The 27,363-nt window shown below is 37.7% G+C and overlaps 1 protein-coding gene across 1 annotated transcript; it reads right to left on the bottom strand.

Moving 5' to 3' along the window:
• Positions 1-20,830: 20,830 nt before the first annotated feature.
• On the bottom strand, positions 20,831-21,622 carry LOC102245540 (programmed cell death protein 6). Its single transcript, XM_005872299.2, has one exon. The coding sequence runs from the start codon at positions 21,578-21,580 to the stop codon at positions 20,999-21,001; it is 582 nt and encodes a 193-aa protein (XP_005872361.1). The 5' UTR covers positions 21,581-21,622; the 3' UTR covers positions 20,831-20,998.
• Positions 21,623-27,363: the final 5,741 nt, after the last annotated feature.

Genomic DNA, 27,363 nt, shown 5'->3' with positions numbered 1-27,363 from the left:
TCTTATCAGCAGGGTGAGGATAAAGTACTTAAAGTACTTATCTCACAGAGCTTTTTGGGAGTCTTAAATATGAGGGCATATGTTAAGTAAGTTTTCAATAATATGGGAGGAAAATACTCCCTTACATGACTGTGGATCTCAAGGTCAAAAGGAGAGAAAATAGTATAATGAACATGGTTACAAAAGGCAAACTCCCATTTAAATGCTAGACTTCTCTATCCAATGACTTTGAGAATTCCAAGTTATATTCTCCTTATCTTGATCCACACATATGAAGAAAACCTAAAATGAATCCCCTTCTTAAATATATATGAATAGGAATTTTTAATTGAAGCAAATTTAAAAGAAAATCAACAAAAATTTCGTGGAGAGATTTTTTACTTTTATTTTTTTGCCACCCAATCAATAAAGCCTTGGGAGAAGGAGGTCTGAAGGAGGGCAGAGTCAACCATAAATCCCTTTCCTGTCATTCCTTTTCTTCTTAGATAATCTCTTGGAGTGTCTATAAATACTAAACTATGAAGATTATAATATCTACTCAAGACTCAGGCTCCATTACCTATGCTTTAATTGATCACCATGTTCTAATTGCAGCCAGTACCAAGATGCTAAGTCCAAGTCCATTCCTCAAAATGATTTCTGCTCCAAAAGTAAGGCTCCACCATTAGTTGGCCCACCTGAGTGAATGTCAGAACTTGAGCTGTCAGTTGAACCCAGAGGGTCATTAGCATCATTCTTCTGAGCATTTACGCTATGGCAGTGCTTCTGTTGTAAACAGGACTCTTCATTATCTGCAGGTGCCCAGCAGGAAGACAAAGAAGGGCAAAGATGCTGATGAGAATTTGCCCAAATTGCACAGAATAGCAGAAATAACCAGAACACAGTCTGAGGCTTGGGCATGAATACCATGAATGCCAATGGGTAAGCCACTTATGTGATAGACAGTTTCCATTTCTTTGTAGGAGAGATCCATGAGCTAACGCCAATGTTTGATATGCATCCTTTGGATTTTAAAAAATTAATTTAGCAGTGAGGTCTCTCTGGATGCATCTCCAACTGCTGCCAGTCCCAGTCAGGAACATGATCAATGGAATGAACCCTAGGGGTGAAGAAGTTTATCTCTCTGAGCCTAGATAGCTCTGAGTTCTCACATGCCTTATCTTTTGCACTTTTCACAAGAATCCTCATAATTTGGGATTTTATCAGTGAAGCAGTTGAGATTCAGGTTAAGAAATTTGCCCAGGCTCTCAAAGTTGGCTCATATGGTATCATAATTCACAGCGACAGAGCTGATGCTCTGATCCAGGTCTTCTGACTCTAAGCTCAGTACTTTTCAATGAACCTGGAGCTGCTTCCTTCCCACAGATTTTCCAAAGGCTACCAATTCATGCAAATCCTGGTGGGGCTTTGAGTAAGGCAGGGAACTTCCATACTAAGAGCCTGCTTGTTTCCTCCACTGGGGAGGATAAAGGCACTAACACAGACATCAAAACTGACATTTATAACTCGTATTTTTACTGCCTGTACTTCAGAAAGTGGTAAGTATCAATCTAGCTATGGGCGTTTAAGGTTGAAAAATCCCTAAAGTAATCTGATGGGCCACCTTCTTGTCTTTTTTTGTCAATACTGCAACACCTGGACTTAAATAAGAAATGTCTAAATGACCCCAATGTTGCAGTCAAGAACTGCATCCATTTATGTGAAATTGTTGGTTTAACTAGTTCTAAGTCAAATAAAAGCCATGGGAGATATGCCTGTAAGGTTTTCCACTTTGGTATTGCCGTTGCAAATTAGAAGTGCTTCCTCTTCTAATCTTCAGCATTTAAATTTTACTCTGTCTTGAGAGAATTGGTTAATTTTCTTGTGCCTAGTCTTCAAGTTTCTAGAACTCTATGGCTGGCTATCTTCAGGGCATATAAAGCAACGTTTGCCCCACGGAGTATCAATCACAATAAAGTAGGCTATCTATATAATAAAAGGCTAATTGACCGACTGTGCGTCTGTCCGACCGGCCGATCGGCCGGTATATATGACATGCACTGGCAATTTAAAAATAAACATTGAGCCCTGGCTGGTTTGGCTTAGTGGATAGAGCGTAGGCCTATGGACTGAAGGGTCCTGGGTTCAATTCCAGTGAAGGCCACATGCCCAGGTTGCAGGTTCAGTTCCCAGTAGGGGGCGTGCAGGAGGCAGCTAATGAATGATTCTCTCTCATCATTGATGTTTCTTTCTCTCTTTCCCTCCCCTTCCTCTTTGAAATCAATAAAAATATATTTAAAAATTTTAAAAAATAATAATAAACGTTGACTCACATACACGCGATACACATAAAGCTCTCACTAGCACCAATCGCTCACATGTGTTTCGATCTGTCATTGTTGATCATGAAAGGGCGAATAGCAATATTAAAATATTCTAATTAATTTCCTTTCAATTAATATTCTAATTAATTTCCTTTCAATGTGCATGAATCTGTGAACAGGGCCACGCGTAATTCAATAACAGACAATCCCCACCCTCAGTGACTTCACATTGCAAAGCTTTAGTTGCTCATCTCCTATTGACAGGGAATTCTGCATTATGTGGTTCTCACGCTGAGATCTGGCTGACAGAAAAGCTACTATCTGGAACATTCTGGTCACTGTGTCTGAGGGGAATCTAGCTCTTCAGAGACTCACACCAGCAATACTTTAACTTGGAACTGACAATGTGTCACTTCTTTTTTTTTTTTTTTACAGTTGACATTCAATATTATTTTTTATTAGTTTCAGGTGTACAGCATAGTGGTTAGACATTTATATAATTTAGGAAGTGATCCCTCCAATAAGTCTAGTACTCACCTGGCACCATACATAATAATTACAATATTATTGATTATATCCCCTATGCTGTAACTTTGTATCCCCACGACTATTTTGCAACTACCAATTTGTACATCTTAATCCCTTCATCTTTTTCATTCTGCCTCCCAATCCCCTCCCATCTGGCAACCATCAGTTCTCTGTGTCTATGAGTCTATTTCTGTTTTGTTTGTTCATTTATTTTGTTTTTTAGATTCCACATTTAAGTGAAATAATATGGTATTTGTCTTTCTCTGTTTGATTTCTTTCACTCCACATAATACCTTCTAGGTCCATTTATTCCTTTTTATGGCCGAGTAATATTCCATTGTATGTGTTGCTTCTTTCCTTTTGTACAAACAAGTAACATGGCCTTTCCTGCCCCACCACAAGAGGGTCAGAAAATGTGATCCCAACTGAGCAGAAATCTGGAAGGAAATCAGTATACCCTACTCATTGCCAGTGCTACTTAGATAATGTTTACATTTTAGAAAAGATAAGTTCTTTTGCATATACTTGTTCACACTAGAACAGTTTTCAGTAGTATACAATATGTATGTTAAAGGACAAATGGGAAAGAGGAACACAGAATTTGAGCTGGCAAAGCACCTAACATCAGTTCTTTAATCTACACGTCCAGTCATGCAGATTTACTGAACAACAGGTAGATAATGAGTGAACACATTCACAGAGTTGGCAGTAGCATCTGGGAGACAACCCCGTGGGCCACCACCACACAGCGTGACAGGTAGGTACTAGACACAGATAGGAGGGGCACCCAACCCAGTTGGAGTGTCAAGGAAGACTCCCTGGAGGGTGTTACATCCAGGCTGCAAAAGGAAGGCTGACAGAATATTTGGTACATTTTCTTTCTATCTTTCCCCGTAAGCCTGGTTGTCACTTTTGCATTATTACATTATTATTGTAACAACATTGTTTAGTCATGTTTGTATATGGCTCTGAGATAAGGAAATTATGGTATGTCAACTCAGTGGAATATGCAGCCACCAAAGTGATAATTAGGAAAATTGAAAGATAATATAGAAAATGTTATACAAGGTTACATGAAAATAAAGGTTAAAAGTTGCATCTTATTAAAAAAGATAAATGGACAAGATCTGAGAAACAACATGAAAAATGAAGACAATTGAGACTTATGGGTGGGATTGTGATCAAAGTTTTTATTTTTGTGATTTTTTAATGGAATTACAATGTTAATGTTAAAATGTGAAGGGGATGCTTGTACACACACACAGCACAGTTTTTCAAGTGTGTCCTCAGGGTTCCTGCCAGAGGAGACTCCTGGATCTATTTAACTTTGGCATTTTTATTCTTTTAATTTTGTGCCCTAATATCTGTATCTATTAACATAGTTTTAAATACCTTTTATTAGCTGATGACTACAAATGTATATATCTAGCTCTAGACTCATCTTTATGCAACCCCCCATTCAACATTTCTACTTAAACCTGTAAGGGAATTTTTGAGCTCAATGAGTCCAAAGTTGAACTCCTGATTTCTTCTCCTCCCAGCCCACTCCCCCTGTAGCCTTCCCCATTTCAGGTGGTGTCAACTCCCTTCTTTCATCTGCTCAGGCCAAAACCTTTGGAATCCTCCTTGACTCTTTTCTCTCAAACCCTTATCCAATAGGTTAGGAAATCTTGTTGGCTCTACCTTCAAAGTAAACCCAGAATCTGACTGACCACTTTCCCCCACTCGTACTTCTCCCCAAGGTCAGGACACTCATCCCCACTGGAGTAGATATTGAAATAATTTTCTAACAGATCTCACTGCTTCTCCCCTTACAGACTATTCTCAGCACCGCAACCAGAGTGATCTTTGCAGAGTCCATGTTATGTTATATCAGATGTTTGTTCAAAACTCTCTGATGTCCCTCCCACCCCCCATGAAAACCACAGTCTTTACAGTAATTCTTTGTCACCCTCCATTTACCTTTCTGCCTTCTTCTCTTTCCCTCACTTTTTTCCAGCCATAGTGGTCTTTCTGCTGTTCCTTGAACCAAGCCAGCATACTTCTTCCTTAGGGTATTGACTTTCGCTGTTCTTTTTCAGGAATCCTCTTCCCCCTAAATAACTTCCTAGCTAGTTCCCTGGTCTTTGTCAAGTCTTTTCTCAACTCTCACCATCGTGAGACCTATACTGAGCACTTTTTTTTGTTGTTGTTAATCCTCACCAGAGGATATTTTTCCATTGAATTTTAGGGAGAGTGGAAGAGAGAGGGCAAGACAGAGAGAAACATCAATGTAAAAGAAACACATCTATTGGTTGGCACCTGCATGCGACCCTACCAGGCCCAGACTGGGGAGGAGCCTGCAACCAAAGTATGTGTCCTTGACCGGAATCAAACCCAGGACCCTTTGGTCCACAGGCCAATGCTCTATCCACTGAGCCAAACCTGCTAGGGCCTGAGCACTTTTTTTATACTGCATTCTGCTCTCTTCCCTGCCCCAACACCCCTTTAACACTTAACATAGAATCTAACATACTACATAACTCACTTGTTTAGTTCCTTGTTATTGTCTTCTAGAATATAAATTTCTCTAGCATAGAGAAGTTTTATTCATGAATTATCTCAAGCATGTAGAGCACATAGTAGGTGTTCAATAAGTGCTGTGAAAAATGAATCAAAGAGTAGAGGGAATCTACACATTTTCTATAAAGGTAATTACACGCATATCTTCAAATTAAGATACTGAAAATAGATTTATTTTAAAAGGATCTTTGCTTTTAAAAGGTGAAGACAGAAAAGCTAAGCAAACCACACAAAACGAGGTCTTTAGAGTATTACTTTTTAACTCAGAGAAACTCATATTACAACAATGTATTACTTCCAATAAAACTACAGCATATGAACAAAATTCATAAGATGCAGAATTTTATGGTGCTGATACAGAAAACATATGTTAACTAAGAACAAGCTTGTATTTTTATTTCTCCATATTTTATTGCCTTAGCCAGGCTGTCAACTAACTATATAAATTTCAAACATTAGGAGGTACAAATCAACTCACTAAAATATCTGTCAGAGCTTTCTGCATTAATCAAATCTGATGTATTATAACCTACATGGGGAAAATATTTGTGACAGAAACTCAAAAATAATTGAATAAGTATAATATTAAAAAGCATGGGTTTGAGTTATTACTTAAGCTTAAAGAGAAAGAGTAAGAACACAAGGTTTTTGTTAGACTTTTACATTGCCATTTATTATAAATTTATATGTATATAAAATAGATTGAAACATAATTCTAATGTGTCCAATCATACTTAAACTCATAAGTAGTACACAAAAATTTCTATAATTGGACTCGTTCAAATTATATGTTTCAATCTATTTTAGTTGCTTTACAGAATAGTTGTAAATTCAGCAGTTAATACTCAATAATTTTTTAAATTCTTTAAATTTTGTCCAAAAAAGTATAATTCCTCTATTTGAATAAGGAGTTTCTCTCTTTAGTCAAAAGCCAACATCATGTATGATGGTGAATGCCACAGACACTTTCACTAAAATTTTTTAAAAAGAAAAGTATGCTACCTCAAATATTATATAGCATTTTTCTGAATATTCTGACCAATTTATAAAGCATGAAATATAAAATAAAAATAAGAAACATAACTATTAAAAGGAGAATAATAATTATTATAATAATTATTATAATTAATGTTTTTATTGATTTCAGAGAGAAAGGGAGAGATAGAAATATCAATGATGAGAGAGAATCATTGATTGACTCCCTCCTACACGCCCCCTACTGGGGATCAAGCCCACAATCCAGGCATGTGCCCTGACCAGGAATCAAATCTCAACTTCCGGGTTCATAGTCAATGCTCAATCACTGAGCCATGCCAGCTGGGCTAATTATTATTTTTGATCAATAAAATTATATACTTAGAAACTAGTGAAAATTTTAGAATTATTAAGAATTTCACTAAAGTAATGGAGAAATAAGCAATCTATTTATATGATTACTATTTTCAATAAATGTTAAAAATATAAAAAACTGAGTCAAATGGGAGTTCCATTTTAAATTTTTTGAGGAAACTCCATACTGTTTTCCACAGTGGCTGCACCAGTCTGCATTCCCACTAGCAGTGTACTAGGGTTCCCTTTTTTCTACATCCTGGCCAACACTTGTCATTTATTGATTTATTGATGATAGGCACTCTGACAGATGTAAGGTGATACTTCATTGTCATTTTAATTTGCATCTCTCAGATGATTTGTGACTTTGAGAGTTTTTTCATATGTCTCTTGTCCTTCTGTATGTCCACAGTGATCCCATTTCTAGGAATATATCCTAAGAAACTTGACACACCAATCAGAAAGAATATATGCACCCCTATGTTCATAGCAATGCAATTTACAATAGCTAAGATTTGGAAACAGCCCAAGTGCTCATCAGCAGATGAGCAAATTAAAAAACTGTGGTACATTTACACAATGGAATACTATGTGGTGGTAAAAAAGAAGGAAATCTTACCATTTGCAACAGCATGAATGGATCTGGAGAGTATTATGCTAAGAGAAATAAGCCAGAGAAAGGTAAGTATCACATGAGCTCACTCATATGTGGAATCTAATGAACAAAATAAACTGATGAACAAAATAGATCGAGAGACATAGAACCATGAACAGACTGATGAATTTCAGAGGGAAGGTGAGTGTGTGGGGAGAGATTAATCGGGGAATTTATATGCATATATGCATAGCCCATGGACACAGACAATGGTGTAGCAAAGGCTTGGGGGGGGGTGGAGGGGGCCAATGGGGGAATAAAAAGCAGACATCTGTAATACTTTCAACAATAAAGATAATTTTAAAGCAAGTTTTATAGGAATTGAGATGTATTCCTTCATAAAAAATATGTTGCGAATTTTGTTTCCCTTAAAAATATATAAAAACTAAGATTATGTTCATATTTATGACAATGTGTAAAACACACCTGGAATAAGCATAAAAGAAATTGTGCAGCAGTTATAGGAGGGAAAATACAAACCTTTTTTGGGAGATTTGAAAAATTTGCCTGCATGAAATCCTGAACCATATAAAGATATCAATTCATCCCAAATTGATTTATAAGGTTAATGTTATTCCAATTGAAATCATTTCTGTCTTGAACTAGAATGACTGAATTATCTTAGGTTTTTCCTGCTCTAGTGGCTTCAAAATTATGTCTGTAACTTTATTCTTCTTGTATTTTATCCTAAAATTTTAACAAAACAATGTAAATATTTTTGTCTATATCAATATAAAGACTTACTTTATAACCTCTCCCCCAAGAATGGCTCATTTTAATCCCTCACCCCAATCACCATCAATTCCCATGTTCAGCTGAGATGATCTGAAATTTTAGTTCTAGATTACTTTTTAGAAAGCTTTTAAATTAATTTGCTGTAACCTCAGCTGCTTTATTCACACTTAACTATAAATTTTACTGGTGTCTTTATTCACTGTAGATTCTTATGAGATAGAGGCAGAAATGTTATTATTATATGACTATTCACAGACTTGCCCGTAACTCTTGCCCCCTTCTAAAAGAATTATTTCTCCCTGGCTGGTGTAGTGCAATTGGTTGAGCATCATCCCATGCACCAAAAGATTGCTGTTTTGATTCCTGATCAGGGCACATGCCCAGGTTGTGTGCTTATTCCCAGTAGGGGGCATGCAGGAGGCAGCCCATCGATGATGTTTCTCCCTCTCTCAAATCAATAAAATAAATAAAAATATTTCTAAAAAATAAAATAAAATTTTAAATGAAAAATAAAAGGATTATTTTGTCTTTCCAACTTCATTCCTGATGTCAGTTAATATGGATTTGATATAGAATAATGGACAAGTTGAAAATGTAGAGGAGTGCTTGTCAGCTTGCTTATTTATATTGGAAAAGGCAGGGAGTTACTCTACAAAGAAGGAGGAAACAAAGTATACAAATGGGCATGGATGTGGTAGGAAAAAAGTTTTGGAGATTTTAGAATAGGGAAGAGAGTGTGCATTTGGGAGCAGCTGGCATATATTGAGAAAGATAAAAACTGGAACAGAAGACTTTAAGAAGTTTTCAGAGTGCGTTATTAATATAATTTCCCTTTGGTATTTTCTCAAGAAACTTTAGGAAAGATTTTATTTTATTAAGTTTAATCTACCCATTTATTTGCTGTTTGTTTTACCATTGTATCTTTGAATGTGACTCCCAATTGAGACTGGACCATAAGTACCTCAGTTTTGAAAAGGTTTATGTGTGCATCATCCTCTTCAGAAATTAGGACCCAGTAAGAAAAATCAAATTCCTTTGGCACTTGAGAAGATGTTAAAAGCTTCAATTAATGGGTCAGTTACTTTTTACTTTATAACAAATCATCTGGAAACTTAATGGCTTACATTCTTATTTGTTATGATTCTGTGAGTCAAGTGGGCATTTCTTCTAGTCTGGGTTGGCTTCACCCTACTTAAGCTCACATAATAGCAGAATTTCCAACAGCCTCTACTTGAGTTATATTTGCTGTCTTCTCATTGGCAAACCAAGTCACCTAGCCAAGCCCAGAGTTAGTTCGGGAAGTAGAATCTACCTGTTGGTGAGGGGCACAGCTGCAAATCAGATTTCAAAGAGGCCTGGTTAGAGGGAGGGGAATGATCCACGGCCATGTGTTCAATCTGCCATTCTCAGTGAGAGAACATGTTAGGAAGGCAGTTTGGCTAATTAAAAGACCTTCATACTTCAAGTGAACTGATATACACCCAACACAGCTAACTAAACTACCATTGTGTTTAGAAAAACTCAGGTGGTCAGATGAGGTTTGGGTACAGAATGGAGAAGGTGAGGATTACTTGTTTTCTTTATATCTTTGTTTATCTCATTGTGGCAGTAAATCTGTTACCTTTATGATTAGTGAAATGGAATCTAATGAAGTGTATCTATTAATTTCCTAGTGCTTCTGTCACAAATTGCTACAAAGTGAGTGACACAAAGCAGCACACATTTATTCTCTTACATTCTAGTCGTGAGAGAAGTCTAAATGAGCAGGCAGGACTGGGTTCCTTCTAAAGGTTCTAGGGGAGAATGTTTCTTTGCCTTTTCTGGCTTCTAGAAGCTGTCTACCTTTCTCTGCTCACGACCCCACATCACTCGGACCCCTGCTTCAGTCTCAGCTCCTCTCACTCTGTCCTTCCTGCCTCCCTCTTATAAGGATCCTGTAGTCACACGGGGTCCTTCAGATAGTCCAGGATAGTCTCCCCATCTCAAAATCCTTATCACCTGTAGAGTCCCTAAGGTAACATAATCGCATGGTTGGGGATTTGAATGTGCACATTAGGACATCTTTGAGGGGAGCCGTAATTCAACCTGCCATAATGTATTTATGAAATTAATGCATTTGTTTTTAAGATCCTGAGGTAATCTGATATTCAGCCAGGTTAAGGAACCCTTGTCCAAAGGAATTTCTCTGACTATAGCCACAGTTTTCTCTGCTTTGCTGAGTTTGCCATTCAGAAACTGCCAGGTGGCTGCATTTTCCTAGTGGATCACTAGGAGTGATGCCACAGAGACATACTGGTAGTCATGCCATTGTTCATTTCTGGGAGTTTCTTATCTCCTCCTACACAACTATAATGTCTTCTCAGAAAATCTTCCCACAATCTCTAGATTATCTGTCCAAATGCCTACATATTACCCTAAGAACCTCTAGGAAGTCACACACTTAGACAAAATAAAATTTCAGGTGGTATTTGTGGGGTTTTTGTTTCTCCACTAAGGGGCTCATTTTGCTTTTTTTCTAGAATAACTGGACTTGAGGCTGATGACCTCATGAGGGAGACATTATAGAGACCAGACCATATCTGTTGATAACCACCCTCCCTCCAGACACACAGGGATCTGGTAAAGAGACATAAGTTTCATGTTTGGCCCACTACTGTTATCTAAGTACTAATGCAGTCCTCTTCTGATTGATCAGTAACACACCACACACATTTTCACACAAATAGTTGGTGGTGCTTTTGTATGCTTACTGAGTACATGGCAGTATCCAAAACCTTGGCCTGGAGGAGTCTGAAGGTAATATGTTCTGATAAAGTGGATTTGGGAATTTAAGTAGAACAAATATAGGGCTATTGATTCCAGAATTAGGATGATTGCCTTAAAATTCCATTTTCCTGTTTGAGCATTAGCATCAGTAAGGCTGGGACAGATTCAAAAACCACTACGAGAGCACTGGCCTCTTAAGTGGCAGCCTGAAATATCAATGTCAATCTCCCGGGGAAAGTACACAATTTAAGACTGAAAGGTGGAATTTTCCTGGTCTGCAATTCAAAATGTGTTAGTCCAAAAAATGAAATCTATACCGATTAAGTATTTATACCTTAATCTGTTATGAAAATCAGCTTTATTACTAGCACATAACTTCATATTTATACTCGCAGAAAAAGGGGTTTTTATTGTGTACTATGCTTGTATTGCTTAGGTTTCTAATGTTGAAAGTTAATCAATAATCAGGGAAAATACCCAGGATCTGCTGATACCTTAATCTTGGACTTCCTAGTCTCCAGAACTATGAGAAATAAATGTTAATTTATCCAGTCTGTGATATTTTATTACAGCAGCCCAAATAAACCAAGACAGTCCTTATAGTTCCTTAGAGCCTTTGTTCTAGATGGTCATTCTGCCTAGAATACTCTCTCCCTCTCCGACCTACCATATATGCATGGCTGGCTCTTTGCTGATATCAGATCTCTATTTAAATATCACCTCCTGAGATAGGCTTCTACTGATATCACCCAATCTAGAGGAACTGTCATGACGCACACTAATTTTCCCTAATTTAACAGTTTTCATATTGCTTATTGCTTTCTGATGTTTTCCTTTTTTCAGACTTATACACTTAATTTTATTGTCTTTTATACCCAACTAGTGGCCCACGAAGTCATGCACATCGAAAGGAAATTAATTAGAAGAAATATTTTAATATAGCTATTCGCCCTTTCTCTATAATAGAAGTATCAACCAAATTCACGATCAACAATGACAGATGGAAACACATGTGTGTGATTGGTGCCAGCGAGAGCTTTATATGTATCGCGCATGCGCAAGTCAACTTAGCTTTTTATAGATATAGCATAAACTTGCTTAATTAGACCTGCTTTCTGATTTAGCTAATCTTTTTCCAGCCCAGTGAAGCACCCCAATTTCTCTTTCAGGTAATTGTCAGCAACACAGCAGTAAATATCAACACGAAGCAGATTATTATTGTAAATCACGCAGGGAGAACAAAGGGTAAAATATTTAACTGCAGCAGTGTTTGACTATATTCTGCACAGTGAGAAAACCTGAAGTCAGTTTCAAGGTCCACCATTTCTTCTTTTCAGTTGGTTCAAATTTCTAAGCTTTCTAAATCTCCATTTTTCTGGCTAATGAAAAGAAAATAGGATTCCACCGAGTCTCCTATCTACCTACTCCAGGACTTCTGTGAGGATCAAATGAGATGAGGCATGGGAAAATGCTTCACAGACATTTGGTTAAAGTGTAAAATCTTTCCACCTGGGTATAAAGCAAGTCGTTTTCCTGGGCTGAAGAAACTGCAAGGAGGCTAGTTGCTAAGGAGAGGAAGCTGGGTGTTGCTACGTGATGTCATTACCCAGATGGTCAGACACTTAGCATATTAGCCTTTTATATATATAGATTATAATATAAATCCAAGAGAACAAGGAGAGTTTGTATATTTGGTTTACTATATCTGCAATGCCTAGAAATATGCTTAGAGCAATGTGACCACTCTGGAAATATATTTTTTGCTGTATCTTTTCAACTTTAGAATACATTCCCTAAAGGCATAAGTTATCTGAAACTTTAAGGGTTATTTCAGTAATCCATGGGATTCTGAAGTAGCAAGCAATATATTTTCTCTAACCAAACATTCACTCTGGTATTAGGATTCTCATGATTGCATAAATCAGATGTCCTCAGGCATTTGAGTTATAGCCTGAATTTGAGTCACCCACCTTACCTTCATCTACCCAGCATCTAATATTGTCAAAAAGAAGTGGCTTGATTGGTTCAATCAAACATGGAGCAGAGTTCCCATACCAGGGTCTGTGCCCACCCAGCCAAAGACTACAGGGAACAAAGCTAGAGCTGGATCCACTGGGTCTAGTGAACTGGGATGCATCTCATTAAGACAGTGTGAAAAAGGACTTTTTATGGGATTTGAGCTGTTGTTGGGTTTGGGGGATGGCTCAAGGAAGCAGGGATTTGCTCTGGATTGAATGTTCTTGAGAAATGGGGGTAATTCTGTAACTGGCTATCTTAAATCATATCTAGAATAAGGGAAGACTAGAATGAGGCTAAAGCTATAATTGTTACAGAAGCAGCAGTCACTCATATTAGCTGGGAGAGGGGACATTTGGTTTTTCTGTCGTTTACACAGTGACCGTGTTTTTGTCTGTGTATAGATAAGATGATAAAGTTCATTGTGTTTGATGTCCAGTTATCACAACCAAAGAGTGATCCTATTAGATATTAGAATTCTGGGAGATTCGGAGAAGACCATGGCCTAGCTAGAGATGCCCAGGTCAGCTGCTAAGACATGGAGACCTAGCTGTTAGAGGCAGGCCAGTACCCCAAGTCAGGGGCTTGCTTTCACCAGCCTCAGAGATGATTGACCCCCACCCCCATCCCATGCCCAGCCCTCATGTGGCTTCTTCTCTTTCTAAAAAAAAAAGCAACAAAACAAAACAAACAAACAAAAAAATATATATCCATCCATCCTCAGGTGAGGACTAAAAATATATATATAAAGCAGAAAAAAATCAAAGGTATGTAGGAAGTCAAAGATTGGAAAGACCCAATAAATAGTGGCCCTTTTTATTCACTTATTCAAGAAATATTTATTGAGAGGTCAATGGGGGGGGGGGGGGACAGATGTAATACTTTCAAAAATAAAGAATTTAAATTAAGAAAATATTGAGTATTAAGTGACATGGGCAATGCAGGCCCTGGAAATAAAATAATGGAGGGAAAAGAAAACAGACAAAAATCCTTGCCCTGCTGCAGCTTACATTATAGTGGGGAAAACAAATAATAAATAAAATAAACAACTAAATTAAATAAGATTAGAAAGTAATAAGTATTTTGAAGAAAAGTAAGAGAAAGAGAATGGTTTGAGATGGAGGTGTAGGAGAGATGTTTTCAAATTTAGATAGCTTGTTCCTCACCTATAAAGTAGCCTTTGGAAAAAGATTTTAAATAGGTGAGGGATAGGCTGTGCAATTATCTTGTCAGATCAGGCTGAATGGCAAGAAGGTTCTCATTACTGACATTATTCAGACCAACAAGAGAAGACTAGCCTTGCCTGGTGCTGTACACATAGTAGGTACTCTATATATTCAATGAACTAATTAACACAATGGGTATTCAAAGAAGTATCAAGTAATTGACTAGTTCTAGAAGCTCAATCAGTATATAGACATGAGAACAGATTGATTTTGAAAAAAATTAAAAATATTTTGCAATACCTTGACAAAATAAAGTACACATTTAAGAGTTGCATCTAAACAACTTAAAAGATTTTCCTTTGTTTTCTTTCTTTATTTCCAAGAGTGGGTATCATAGAGGTAATTTACGCAACAAGAAGATGATGGATTAGAATGTGGGTACTTTGTTCAACTGGTGTGCATTTCTTTGTTGTCCTTTTGCTTCTTTCCATTTTATCAAAAAGGAACTTCTCGACCTGGTCAATGGTGGCTGAGTTGGATAGTGTTGTCACAATGACCAAAAGGGTCTCTGGTTTGATTCCTGGTCAGGGCACATGCGTGGCTTGCAGGTTTGATCCCCAGTAGGGGGCATGCAGGAGACAGCCAGTGGATGTTTCTCTTCATCTCTCTTCCTCTCTCTCTCAAATTAATCAAAACATCTTTTTAAAAAAAGAACTTCTTATACAAACATTACAGTCTTATTCTGATTGACACAGCAGCACAAAATGATTTCTTATAGCTGAGGTATTGAATATAAAACAGTTCTATATACACATATACATACACAATTTATAACAAGACTCTGTGTTAGCAGTTAAATGTGTCTTGATTTTTTGAGAACTGAAATATTTGCTTCTCCTCCAGTGCCATGGGGAGTTCATAAATGATGGAAGTACTCTGGCTTTCAGAGAGATGCTATTTCTTTGCAATGCTACTTCTTTGGGGAACAAATATGAAAAATAAAATGTGTCATTTCACATGATACAGAGTCTTTTTATTGTCACCTTCCTGGCTTTAAAAGAAAATGGGGCAAATCATAAAAAGACATATTGTAGGTGCAGGTTCTGCCTTAAATTTAGATATTCTAATGGAGTGTACAATTCAGTGAGTCTTTTTCTGTGTCTCTTATTTCTCCCATCCCTTATCCATGGGCAGAGTGACCTCGTGATAAAGTACTGAACTGAATAGGATGATTTATTTCTGGCTGGCAGCCTTTCTAAGCTTACAGCTCGTGGAGATGATGATTTTCCTACCAACTTACTCCACAGGAGTGTTGTCAAAATCCATCAGATTGAGCCCTGGGAATTTAATAGAAGTGAATGTGTACACATATGGCTTTAAGGACAATTTGCCAGATTTTCAGAGGTCACAGTTGTGATGATCAATTATTGTTATTTTGTTTGCTTGCTTGTATGTTCTTTTGTTTTTATTTCAGACTTATAAACTAATACTTAAAAACGTAATGAGGCCCCCTAACCTGATAGCTCAGTTGGTTAGCACACTGTCCCAGTACGCCACGTTTGCAGGTTTGATCCTTGATCAGGGCACATACAAGAATCAACCAGTAAATTCATAAATAGACCTATCTCTCTATCTCTGTCTCTATCTCTATCTCTATCTCTATCTCTATCTCCCTATCCATCTTAAAAAACAATTAATGAAACCACACTGAAATTACTTCACACCTACCAGGGTGGCTATAATAAAAAAGACAAACAATAACAAGTGTTGATTAGGATGTAGAGAAATTACAGTTGAGAATGTAATATGGTATAGTCACTGAAAAACAGTTTGGCAGTTTCTCAAAAAATTAAGCATAGAGTTACCATATGACCCAGCAATTTCATGCCCATGTACATACCTAAAAGAACTGAAAATATGTGTCTACACAAAATTCATACACAAATATTCAAAGCAGCATTATTCATAATAGCAAAAAATTAGAAACAACCCAAGTATCCATCAGCTGATAAATGGACAAATAAAATGTGTTATATCCATGCAATGGAATAATATTCAGCCAAAAAATGAATGAAGTACTAATACATGCTGTAACATAGGTGAGCCTTGAAAGAATGCTAAATGAAAGAAATCAGACATAGAAGGCTATATATTACATGATTCCATTCATATGAAATGTCTAGAATAAGTAAATCCATTGAGATAAAAAAGTAAATTCATTGTGTTCTGCGTTAGCCCCTAAAAAAAAAGACTCTGTTATTATGAAGTTCATGGGCTTGTCTGAGAGATAGACATGGAAACAATAATTACCATGCAATATGATAACTACTAATATAGAAAAGTCTAACACTTCCGTGAAAACATATAGGAAGCAGACCATAACAGAAGGCTTCACAGATGAAATAGCATTTGAGCGGAATCTTTAAAAATATTTTTAAATTAAAAATATGTTGATGTAAGAAACGTCCAAAACTATATGAATTTTTATGAGTTTATTTGAGCCGAACTGACTACAATTGCTGGGAAGCACAACTCAACAGATTGAGAAAAGGCTCTGGGAAAATGGTAGTTTTACCACTTATTTTATACATCGGAGTCAAAGGGAAAAACATAAGGAGGTTACATGAAATCCATTGATGATAGATTAGGGAGGTAGGAGAAAGCAAAGCAGGGAAATCTCTAAGATTGGATAGAAAGTAAAATGAATAAATACATACTTCTTTTACAGTGGTGAGTATACAATAGTTAATAATAATTAAGACGATGACAGTAACAACGAGGGATTCTGTGGTCTCTTGTTCTGGTGAAAAATTGTGCCCTGAGGGGATTGATAAAAAGGATATTACACTGATATTCCAAAGGTGGTATCACAGATACAAAAAGACCATAGGCAGGCTCAGTTAAGTAAAGATTGACCTTTGTCAAGGAAGATACCCACCAAGGACATGACTACTTCCATAACTCGTTTTTAGTTTGGAAGTTTTAATTTCAGACCATCCTATATGGTTACTTTAGGTCTCTTTGTAAGACCCGCCATGCAGAACTCCCCTGAGCTTGTCAGGTTTAGTACATGACCAGTTTTTTAATTTTAAGACTTACAGGATACATAAGAATGTTTTAGGATAATGCATCAAGGGAGGAACAGTACAATGAAGACATATTGAAAGTCATGTGCAAAGTTACAGTCATGAAAAAATATTTTTTTAAATTCACGGACTAGTCAGAGAACTGAACTAACCTTAGTTAATATGGTTAGACCCAATGTTTCACAAGCTAAATCTAACTGCTCCTGTGTCATTAATAAATTAATGACAATCTTCTATTTTACTGGGAGGGGGCAGTCATGAGAAGGAATGACTAGACAGATATGTCAATTTTAACTTTTTCCTTCATTGTACTTTTTGAGTTTGTTACCTATGGGTATTCATACTTCTCGATTACTGTCATTTCCTAGTGTTCAGAATTGAATAAAACTAACATCATGACTTTATCTTCATTTCCCCCTTAGCTCCAAACACATTTCTAAAGATCTCTGATCCTGCCATAGGCTTTAACTTCTTATATTTACTCCTAGATCTTAACATCCATTAGCTTCCCAGATACCTGGCTTTCTTACACTTGAACAGATGATCTGGAACCTTCTGAGTGATTTCTGTAGCCCTGTATATCTCTGCAAGACTGTTTTTCCAACCACCTCTAATTTCTCATCTACTCCCTGAAAGGATAATTATGTAAACAAAGCCAAGTAATGATGCACATCACTTACAAAGAAAATCTCTCAATAGGAAAATGAAACCAAGAAGTTGAGTATTTAAAGAACCTTTTAGAACTACTCTGATGTCTTTGGGCAAATGTGTGTATTATCTCTTAAAAATCTACCCCTGATATGGGGATAGCAGTTTAGGCATCAGAGAGAGACATAGGTTTGAGTTTTAACTAAGTATAACTATGATAAGTTGAGAAAATCACTCTACCTCTTTGTACTTCATCTGTACAATGGAAATCTAATTACTTCACAGGGTTGTGGAATAATTTGGGTAAAAGCTTGGGGTGGTATCCAGCAGGTCATAGGTCCTTAATCAATATTAAGCTTCTTCATCCCATTAATTTGTATGTATATCTATTTGCAAGTTTACATATAGCTTCATGAACCAAAAGATGAAAAATCAGTATTCATCTACTAGTATAGAACTATTTGAGGCTGAAAGTAACTTAAATAATTTTGGTTTTAAAATATTAAAAGAGCATTTAAATCATCTTGAGGGAAAAATGGGTGGGATGAAGGAGAAATTAAAATATCATTCCTACCCTAGCTTTTGATTTAGTATTTCATCTTAAGCCTTCCCATACTCATAATTTTTAGTAATGTAGTATTTATTCCTAGCCCAACTTTGTCCTCACTCTTGTTTTTCTCTCTTCTTTCATTGTGCCTTTAACTCATGTTTCTTGTTGTATTTTATGTTCATCTATAAGCTCCCTGAAATCCTTTTTGGAACACAGTGAGGTATAAATAAAATAAAATATTGTGTGTTTGAGATGGCAGCCTCAGAAAGAGAGGCCAAGGAAATCAATAATTCTTAACAGTCCCAGCCCTTAATCTGGGGCTTGTTGTGTAATAAAACCAACAGCTTGCCTTTCCTTAAACGTGTTTTACTAAATTAAAAAATTAAAATAGCTAACACTTATCAAGTACTTAGTATCTGCTGAATATTAGTCTAAGAACTTTTACCTGTTTATTTATTCAATTTTCCCAACAAATCTAAGAATCAGGTACTATTTATTATCCCCAATGTGCAACTGAGGAGATGCATGACAAAGAAGTTAGTCACACACCTGGTAAGTGGCAAGCTCAGGTTCCAGTGGAGGCAGCCCAAGTCTAAAACCCTTGCCCTTAGCCACTATGTAATATGACTCATAGAGGATTTATAAAGGACTTAGAAATCCTTTTGCAATTCCTTTCTTTCTTTGGTTTCAGTCTCATAGATATTTGTAAATCATATAAAAGAACATTCATTCTCTTATAGACAAGTTCATTGCCCTTGAATTTGTTATTTCTTGGTCTTTTCTTCAATATATTTTTTCCAAAAGTTCAATACAGATTTTTTTTTTATAGCTAGGAGAAGGAAGACTGAGTGAACATAACCTGCCCTTTCAAATGGTCAAGTCAATTTAACAAAATATTCATGGAGACATCACTGTGTCAGACACAGTGCCAGACCCTGAGGCTGCACAGAGGGGTGTTTGGCTGCACAGTGTCTAGACCAATGAGAAATCCAAATATGAAACATGAGGTAGTAATATTTTAATGAAAGATAGGATAATGGGGACATATGATACTCTGAGAGCTTGGGGGATTCGTACCATACCATTCCCCCATACACAAAAGAATCGCCTCTGTTGAGATCTTTTGAAAGAGGAGAGGAGAGAAGTGGTGGCGGTCAGGATATGGTGTATCAGTCTGCTGGGGCTGCCATAACAAAACACTATGGACTGAATGACTTAAGCAATTCTATTTCTTACAATTCTATAGGCTGAGAAGTCCAAGATCAAGGTGCCAGCCAACTTGGTTCCTGATAAGAGCTCTCTTCCTGGCTTGTAGATGGCTGCCTTCTTGCTGTGTCCTTGATAAGGGCAGAAATAGAATATTGGGGGCCAGCTATAATTGTAAGAAATATTAATCATGCTGTATTAACCGTGATTGTTTTGTTCTGATTAAAGAGGGCGCATTCTGGCCTAGCTGGGAGTTGCGTGTGAGTCCTGGGAGCTCACCTGGAAATGTGGCCCATCCTCCCCATCAGGGAGCTGCCTATTATCATGGAAAGATTAGCAACCTTGTTGTAGAAACCAGAGCCGTCAGCCCTTTGAAGAACCCCAGCCTTTTTCATGTCACAAGCACTTTGAAGACCCCCAGCCTTTGCATACCTTTGCAAATATCCAGACCTGTAAACTGTCCATTTGGCATGCCTTTTGCCTACTTCACCATGTAATCCTTGTCCTTCTACCCAATATAAGCAGCTGGTTTATGGTGGGGACAGAGAAGATTTTTGTGGATGACCTGCTGCTCTCCCATACTGCCAGCAGTATTGGAATAGACACTCATATGATTCAACCCTGTCTCTGTTTAATTGTCTCAAGTAGTGACAGGCAGCACAAATCCATTGATTGTCCGGTTACATCCTCACATGAGGGCTTGCGGGGTAGCAGGAAAAAAAGAGAGAGGAGGGAGAGGGGAGAGGAAGAGGAGAGTATGCGCTCTGGTGTCTCATAAGGACACTCATTCTATTGGATAACAGTCCCACTTTTTTTTAAACTACATTTGGATTTTTATGTTCAAAGAATTCTATGAAATTTAAACACACTCTTGTAAGAGGACCAATTATATCTACGCATTTCCACAAGTGAGTCATGCGGACAACCGAAAATGACCTCAAGGTATCCAGAGCCCCTTGAAGCTCCACTCATGAGCACATCAGAGATGGCCTGGGACAAGGGGTATATTGCTTTATTGCATACCTTGCATATTCAAATGAATACAATAAACCCCTTTTAAAAAGTAAGGCACATGAAAAGTCTTCTGTGCAAGTTCTGTATTATTTTAAAATTCCTATTGGCTAATAAAAGTATTTCCACTATAGAATTGGAGCTACATAGAAAAGCACATGATAAATGTTTGACATGCAGAATACCTGAAACATTATCATATCTTACCTCATGGCACAATTGGTCCCAAATCAAATGCCTGTATCTGAATAACAATATGACTATTGTTCCAACTGCAAAAATGTTAATCAGATTATCCACATATGTACAGTTGGGTCCCCAAATATTAACTATATAAAGACAACTGCATTTGTGCTCCGTTTCACTAACGGTAAGAGATTTGGCATTTTCAGTCTTTTTTTTCCGTAAGTCATGTTGCTATTTATAAAAGGACAGTGTTATACGATGCTGAAGACCATGGAGAGATACTGTTCATATGACACCTGAATCCAGCCGTCCTGATCTGTATCGTAGCGTCTGAATATATTTGTCAGTCTCTGCAAGACGATGCAGCCCTGGATGAAGTCGTCAAAGGCGATCTGTCCCCGTCCTTGTCTGTCAAACTTGCGAATGAGGATGTCATGAAACTGGTCAGAGAGCCGGTAGCCAAAACCTGAAAGTGCTTGCTTGAGCTCGTTCTTGTCAATCATCCCCGAGTTGTCCCTGTCGTAGGTGCGGAAGACATTCTGCCAGTCTGTGATGTACTTCCAGACGCCCGTGAACTCGCTGAAGTTCACACCAGCCTTGTTCTCACGGTCAAACATTGATATGATTGACCTGACAGTCACAGGATTAAATGGAGTCCAGGTGCCATTGGAGAGTGCTTGCTGAAGTTCATTGTCAGATATCACCCCGCTTCTGTCTTTATCAACCCTCTGGAAGACGTTCCACAGGAAGCTCTGGTCCGGCAGTGCCGCGCCCACGGGTGGGCCGGGGCTTGGGCCAGTCCCGGGGCCCAGGTGGTAGGGGTAGGCGGCCATGGGCCCAGGGGTGCGGCTAGAATGGGGAGTCAGAGGCGACACGGAACTAACAGTCCTACTCTTAAAATCTCATTTAACCTTAATTACCTCTTAATTACCTTATCTCCAAATTCAGTCACATTGGGGGTTGAGGCTTCAACATAAGAATTTTGGAGGGATACAAACATTCAGTTCATAACTTATAAGTGGGAGCACAATAGGGTTTGAGCATAGAGTGTTGCAGGAAGACAATATAGAATGGAGAGCCCTGTTTCTTTCAAGGATTTGAACATGATTCAATTAGAGATAGGGAGGGTACCAAGGCAAGCTGGAGTTTAGACTTTATCCAAAGAGCAATAGCAATGACAAACCATTAAAAGACTTTCACAACAGAAGGGGCATGATAAAACTGAATTCTTGAAAGATCTTGTTACAGGGAAAATAGATTGAAGAAGAGCAGGACAGAAGGCAGACAATCAAGGATATTGTAGTTTTAGGGTGTAACAATGAGGACAGAGAGAATTGGACAGATTAGAGATGGTTAGGGGGTCAAAACAGTAGGACTTAGAGATAATTGACCACTGTAGAAGGAGAGAGCGGTGTCAAAGATGGCACCCAAGTTGATGACTTGGGCTTCCCCAACACTTGGCACTGGAGGAGACAGGAACAATATACAGAATACAAAGACAGAATTATCACTGTGGCCCAAGGAGGGCAGTGAGAAAACTTTCCCATAGTTGCTAACTGCCCCCAATCATAGCTGAGTCTGACAACCAGAGCTTTTTGTCACTGACCCTGCCTTTTATAGCCACCCTTAAAGTTTAAAGGCTAGTAACACCTCATTGGTGTTTATTAGCTTTTACCAATTTCCACATAGACTTGTGTTCTGAATATTCCTTTTGGGGACTCTAGAGCTATGAAAAGCAGATCTCTTTGATCTTGTCAGTATATGTTGATTGGCTGAGCAATCTTGAAGGAAAGAGATCTTAGATTTCTTTTTCTGAAATATACCTAGATGAAGAAGTAGTTATCCAGGCCAGTGTGGCTCAGTGATTGAGTATCTACCTATGAACCAGGAGGTCATGGTTCGATTCCTGGTCAGGGCATATGCCCAGTGTGGGGCATGCAGGAGGCAAATGATCAAAGATTTATTTCCTCATTGATGTTTTGATCTCTCACTCTCCCTCTCCCTTTCTCTGAAATCAATGAAAATAAAAATAAAAATAAAATAAGTTTTAAAAAGTAGTTAAGTACTATAATCCTAAGAAAGATGGGATATGCAAATTGACTGTAACTTAACAACAAAAATGGCAGTGCCCACAGCCAATAAGGAGGGAATATGCAAATTGACACGACAAGGCGAGAGGCGGAAGGCAGCTCCAGGCCAGAGCGAAGGCGGCACCGGCAGCCAGGGGAAGGAAGGCCTATTCTTGCATGAATCTTCGTGCATCGGGCCACTAGTAACAATAATAATGATTAATGTTATTGAGGCTTACCTAGTACTGGGCTAAGACATATAATATATATCAAATTTAATCCTGACAACCACCCTTGTTGATATGTACTATTATTATCTCACCTTGTAGGTAAAGACACTGAGATTTTGGGTTTAAGGGAGTTGCTAGCTCAGAGGTCAAACTGAGACAGATTAACTCATGACACTCCAGTTCTGATTTTTCTGCCATTTTGTCTCTCCAGTTTTACCTCTTATGGTTTAACAATTGAGATGTAACTTTAAACATCTTATTTGTCCATTAAATTGTTAGAATTTATACTATGATTTACAATAACTTTCTTGTTATTATAATAATGGAGGCTTATTGTGAGAAATTTGAAAAATATAAAAGAAATAAAAATAATCCACAGTCCTACCACCTAGAGATGTCTATTATTATAATTTTTATGTATTTCATGACAGCCTTTTCAGTACATATTTTGTATAGTTGAGGTAAGGTTTTATACATTTTAATCATGCTTTTTTATTTAAATTATAAATATAATCCTGTTTCCATGCTATTAAACATGAATTACAAGTGTTATTTTCAATGGCTGCAAAATATTTCAGTAAATGGATATATTATAATTGATGTAACCATTCAAGCATTTTTGAACATTTAGTTTTTTTCTCATTTTTTTTACTACTATAAATAATACATTTGGTATTTCAAGTTATTTCCTTTAAAAGTATCACCAGAAGTGTAATTATTGTTTGGGAAAGGGTAAAGCTTTTTTAAGACTTTTATTACTTTTTAAAGAATGTAATAATAGACACTCCCATCAGTAGGAAATGACAGTCCCTGCTTCATCAGACCTTCAGCAACACTGTGTATTGCTGATCTTTAGATCTTTGTTAATAATTTAAGTATTTTAATAATATTATTTTAAATTCATATTTCCTTTGACTACAAATAACGTTTACTAGTCCCATTATTATACATCTTTAGGATTGTTTTTAACTTAAAATTGTTTTTTCCTTTCCTGTCTCATTTCCATTCACCTATTCATTTATTAAATACATATTTATTGAGCAACTATTATGTGCCAGGCCCTATTTGCAACTCTAAAATACACAGTAGACAAGATAAGTCAGGTCTCTACTCTCATGATGCTGATGGTCTAGCAGTGGTCGGCAAACTCATTAGTCAACAGAGCCAGATATCAACAGTACAACGATTGAAATTTCTTTTGAGAGCCAAATTTTTAAAACTTAAACTATATAGGTAGGTACATTGTTATTAACTTAATTAGGTTACTCCTAAGGCTTAGGAAGAGCCACACTCAAGGGGCCAAAGAGCCGCAGTTTGCCGACCACGGGTCTAGGGAAAAGGCATTTAGTATATGGGTTAGCCCAGGCCACGTAGCTCAGTTGGTTAGAGCATCATCCCGATACCCCGAGATTGTGGGTTCAATCCCTGGCCAGGGCATATATAAGAATCACCCAGTAGCCCTGGCCAGTGTTCTCAGTGGTTAGAGCATTGGCCCACACACCAAAGGATCCCAGATTCAATTCCTGGACATGGCCACATACCTGAGTAGCAGGTTTGATCTCCAGCCCTGACAGGGTGCATAAAGGAGTCAAGTAATCAATTTGTCTCTTTCACATTATTGTTTCTCTCTCTTTTCTCCCCACTCCCTCCCTTTCTTCCACTCTCTCTAAAAAGCAATGGAAAAAATATCCTCAGGTGAGGATTTTTTTTTAAAAAGTCAACCAATGAGTGCTTAAGTGCATAAATGAGTAGAACAACAAATTGATACATCTCTCTCTCTTTCTCACATAAAAAAATTAAAATTTTTTAAAATTAATTTGATGGGAAAGGGCTATGCAGACTACTTCTTTAACAGGGGTAATAAAATGAAGCAATAGAGCAAAGTTCTTAAAGTTTTTGGTCTCGGGAACCCTTTACATTCTTAAAAATTATTGAGGATCCCAAATGTGGGTTATATCTATCAATATTTACTGTGTTAGAAAAAACTGAAAAAAATTAAAACACAAGAACAGTTAAGCACACATTTTATTAATAGCCACCGGAGAGAGGTCATCACCCATGTTGTGACCTCTGGAAAACTCCACTATACACTCATAAGGGAATGAGAATATAAAGACAAAGGATGACTTTGTATGATTACAAAAACAGCTTTGACCTCATAGACTCCTGGCAGAGATCTTGAGGACCCTTGGAATCCCTGACTGTACTTTGAGAGCCACTCTGATGGAAATCATACTGGTACATCATAGATGATCAATAAATTAATAGTGATACTTTGGATTGGGTGGTTAGAGGAGGTCTCTCTTGAGGATATGACATTTAATTCAGGATCTAAGGGATGAGAAAGAACAATAGTGTAAATATCAAAAACAGAGCATTCAGTTTGTGAAAATTCATCAAGTCATGGGTATGTACATATACAATACATATACATAGACATATATATTTGGGCCCTTAAAATTTCTGCCTCTGAATTTGGGGCACCAGATGGCCAAACAACAAGTTCTTATTTTCAGCCTTTCATCAAAAAATTGATGTCCTACAACTGAGTGGACTACTTTTCTTTATTCATTTTAAAAATCTGAATTTATTTTTAAATAACCAAATTAAATAATATTAATGAAAATTTGAAACACATTAACAAGATAAAAATCTTAAACTCTAATGTAAGTATTAAGATTTTGCCTATTTCCTTTTTTTAAAAAAAATAGGCATACTTTTACCTGGTACAATTAAATATAATATTGTATCTTGCTTTTTAAAAAAATTATTTATTGAAAAAAGAGAGAGAGGAAGGGAGAGAGAGAGAAATCTTGATTTGTTGTTCCAATTATTTATGCATTCATTGGTTGATTCTTGTATATGCCCTGACAGGGATCAAACCCACAACCTTGGCATATCAGGTTGATTCTAACCAAATAAGCTACCTGGCTGCTTTTTTAATTTTTGTAACTTATAATTTGCTTATTCACTTATTTAATTATACTTAACTAGAGGCCCGGTGCACAAAATTTGTGCATGGGTGGGGTCCCTAGGCCTGGCCGGTGTTCAGGGCCAATTGGGGCCAGGCCGATCAGGGCTGGGCCAGAGAGGAGGCGATGGTTGCTGGGCTGGGCGTGGAAGGAACGGACGCTGGATGCTGACATGGCCATCGTCGGCGCTCTGCCGCCACATAGTTCCCTGCCTCCCCCCTCCTCCTTCCCTTGCCACTGCACCGCCACTGCAGTGGGCGGGCAGCAGGCTGATTGGAACCTGTCAGCAGTGGGGGGAGGGACAGGGCACAGGAGGTTGGCTGCCAGCCCCGAGGAGGGAGCTGGCCCTCGGCCCCCCTGGGAAAGGGGCTGTGTCCACCACCACCCACCCCTGGATCCCCATCCCAGCCCAGGGGTCAAGGGGAGGAACTGCGGGAGGTTGGCTGGCTGGGGGAGGGTGGCTGTGGGTGCACACTGACCACCAGAGGGAAGCTCCTGTATTGAGCATCTGCCCCCTGGTGGTCAGAGCACGTCAGAGCAATCGGTCATTCCAGTCGCTTAGGCTTTTATATGTATAGATAATTTATTATCCCCTCCCCCCTCCTACTAGAATATGTACTAGTACTACAACAACAGGGTATGGGTTATACTTATTTTGTTCACTAATATCTTTCAAGTGCTTAGAATAATACCTGGTACATCATAGATGATCAATAAATATATAGTGTTGATTGAATGTTAAAAATATCATGTATATATCTTTTCATATTGCTGTCATCTTCTAACTGTCCCTTCAAATAGATTCTATTCTTTAATCTTGAGGAAAGTAATTCAAAATAAAAGCCTCCTACTCAGTATTTTATATTTCACACTTCAAGATACCATCTTATTATTAATACTCTTTAGCTCAAAAATTGGATCCAAACTCAAATACCTATAAGCTTAGGCAATCAAATAAGTTAACATATGGGGTGTGAAAGAGGTCAATATGGAGTAGCGGGTTCTGTGGAAAATTTGAGAGTGCATCTCCTATCATATCCAGAGAAGGCAGCAGCCATCAATTCTAACCAATAGCCACCTAAGAATTAGAGCCCAGTATTGCCAGATAATCTGATTTTTCCTGAGAATAATGAAATTTTAAATTTTATCTCTATGCCTTTGATCTTTAATGTTGCCAACTAAATCCAGTTTTTTTAAAGCACTGAAGGTCTACCCATGTAGCCAAACAAAATGAATCCAGGGAAACAATAATATCCTACTTCATACACAGGAGAATGGCTTTTATATATATACTAGAGGCCTGGTGCACAAAAATTTGTGCACTCGGGGGGGGGGGGTCCCCCCG

The sequence above is a fragment of the Myotis brandtii genome, unplaced genomic scaffold, assembly GCF_000412655.1.
Source record: "Myotis brandtii unplaced genomic scaffold, ASM41265v1 scaffold374, whole genome shotgun sequence".
NCBI lineage: Eukaryota > Metazoa > Chordata > Mammalia > Chiroptera > Vespertilionidae > Myotis > Myotis brandtii.
Note: the sequence above shows the minus strand (reverse complement) of the source record. Positions and strands in the feature narration are given on the sequence as shown.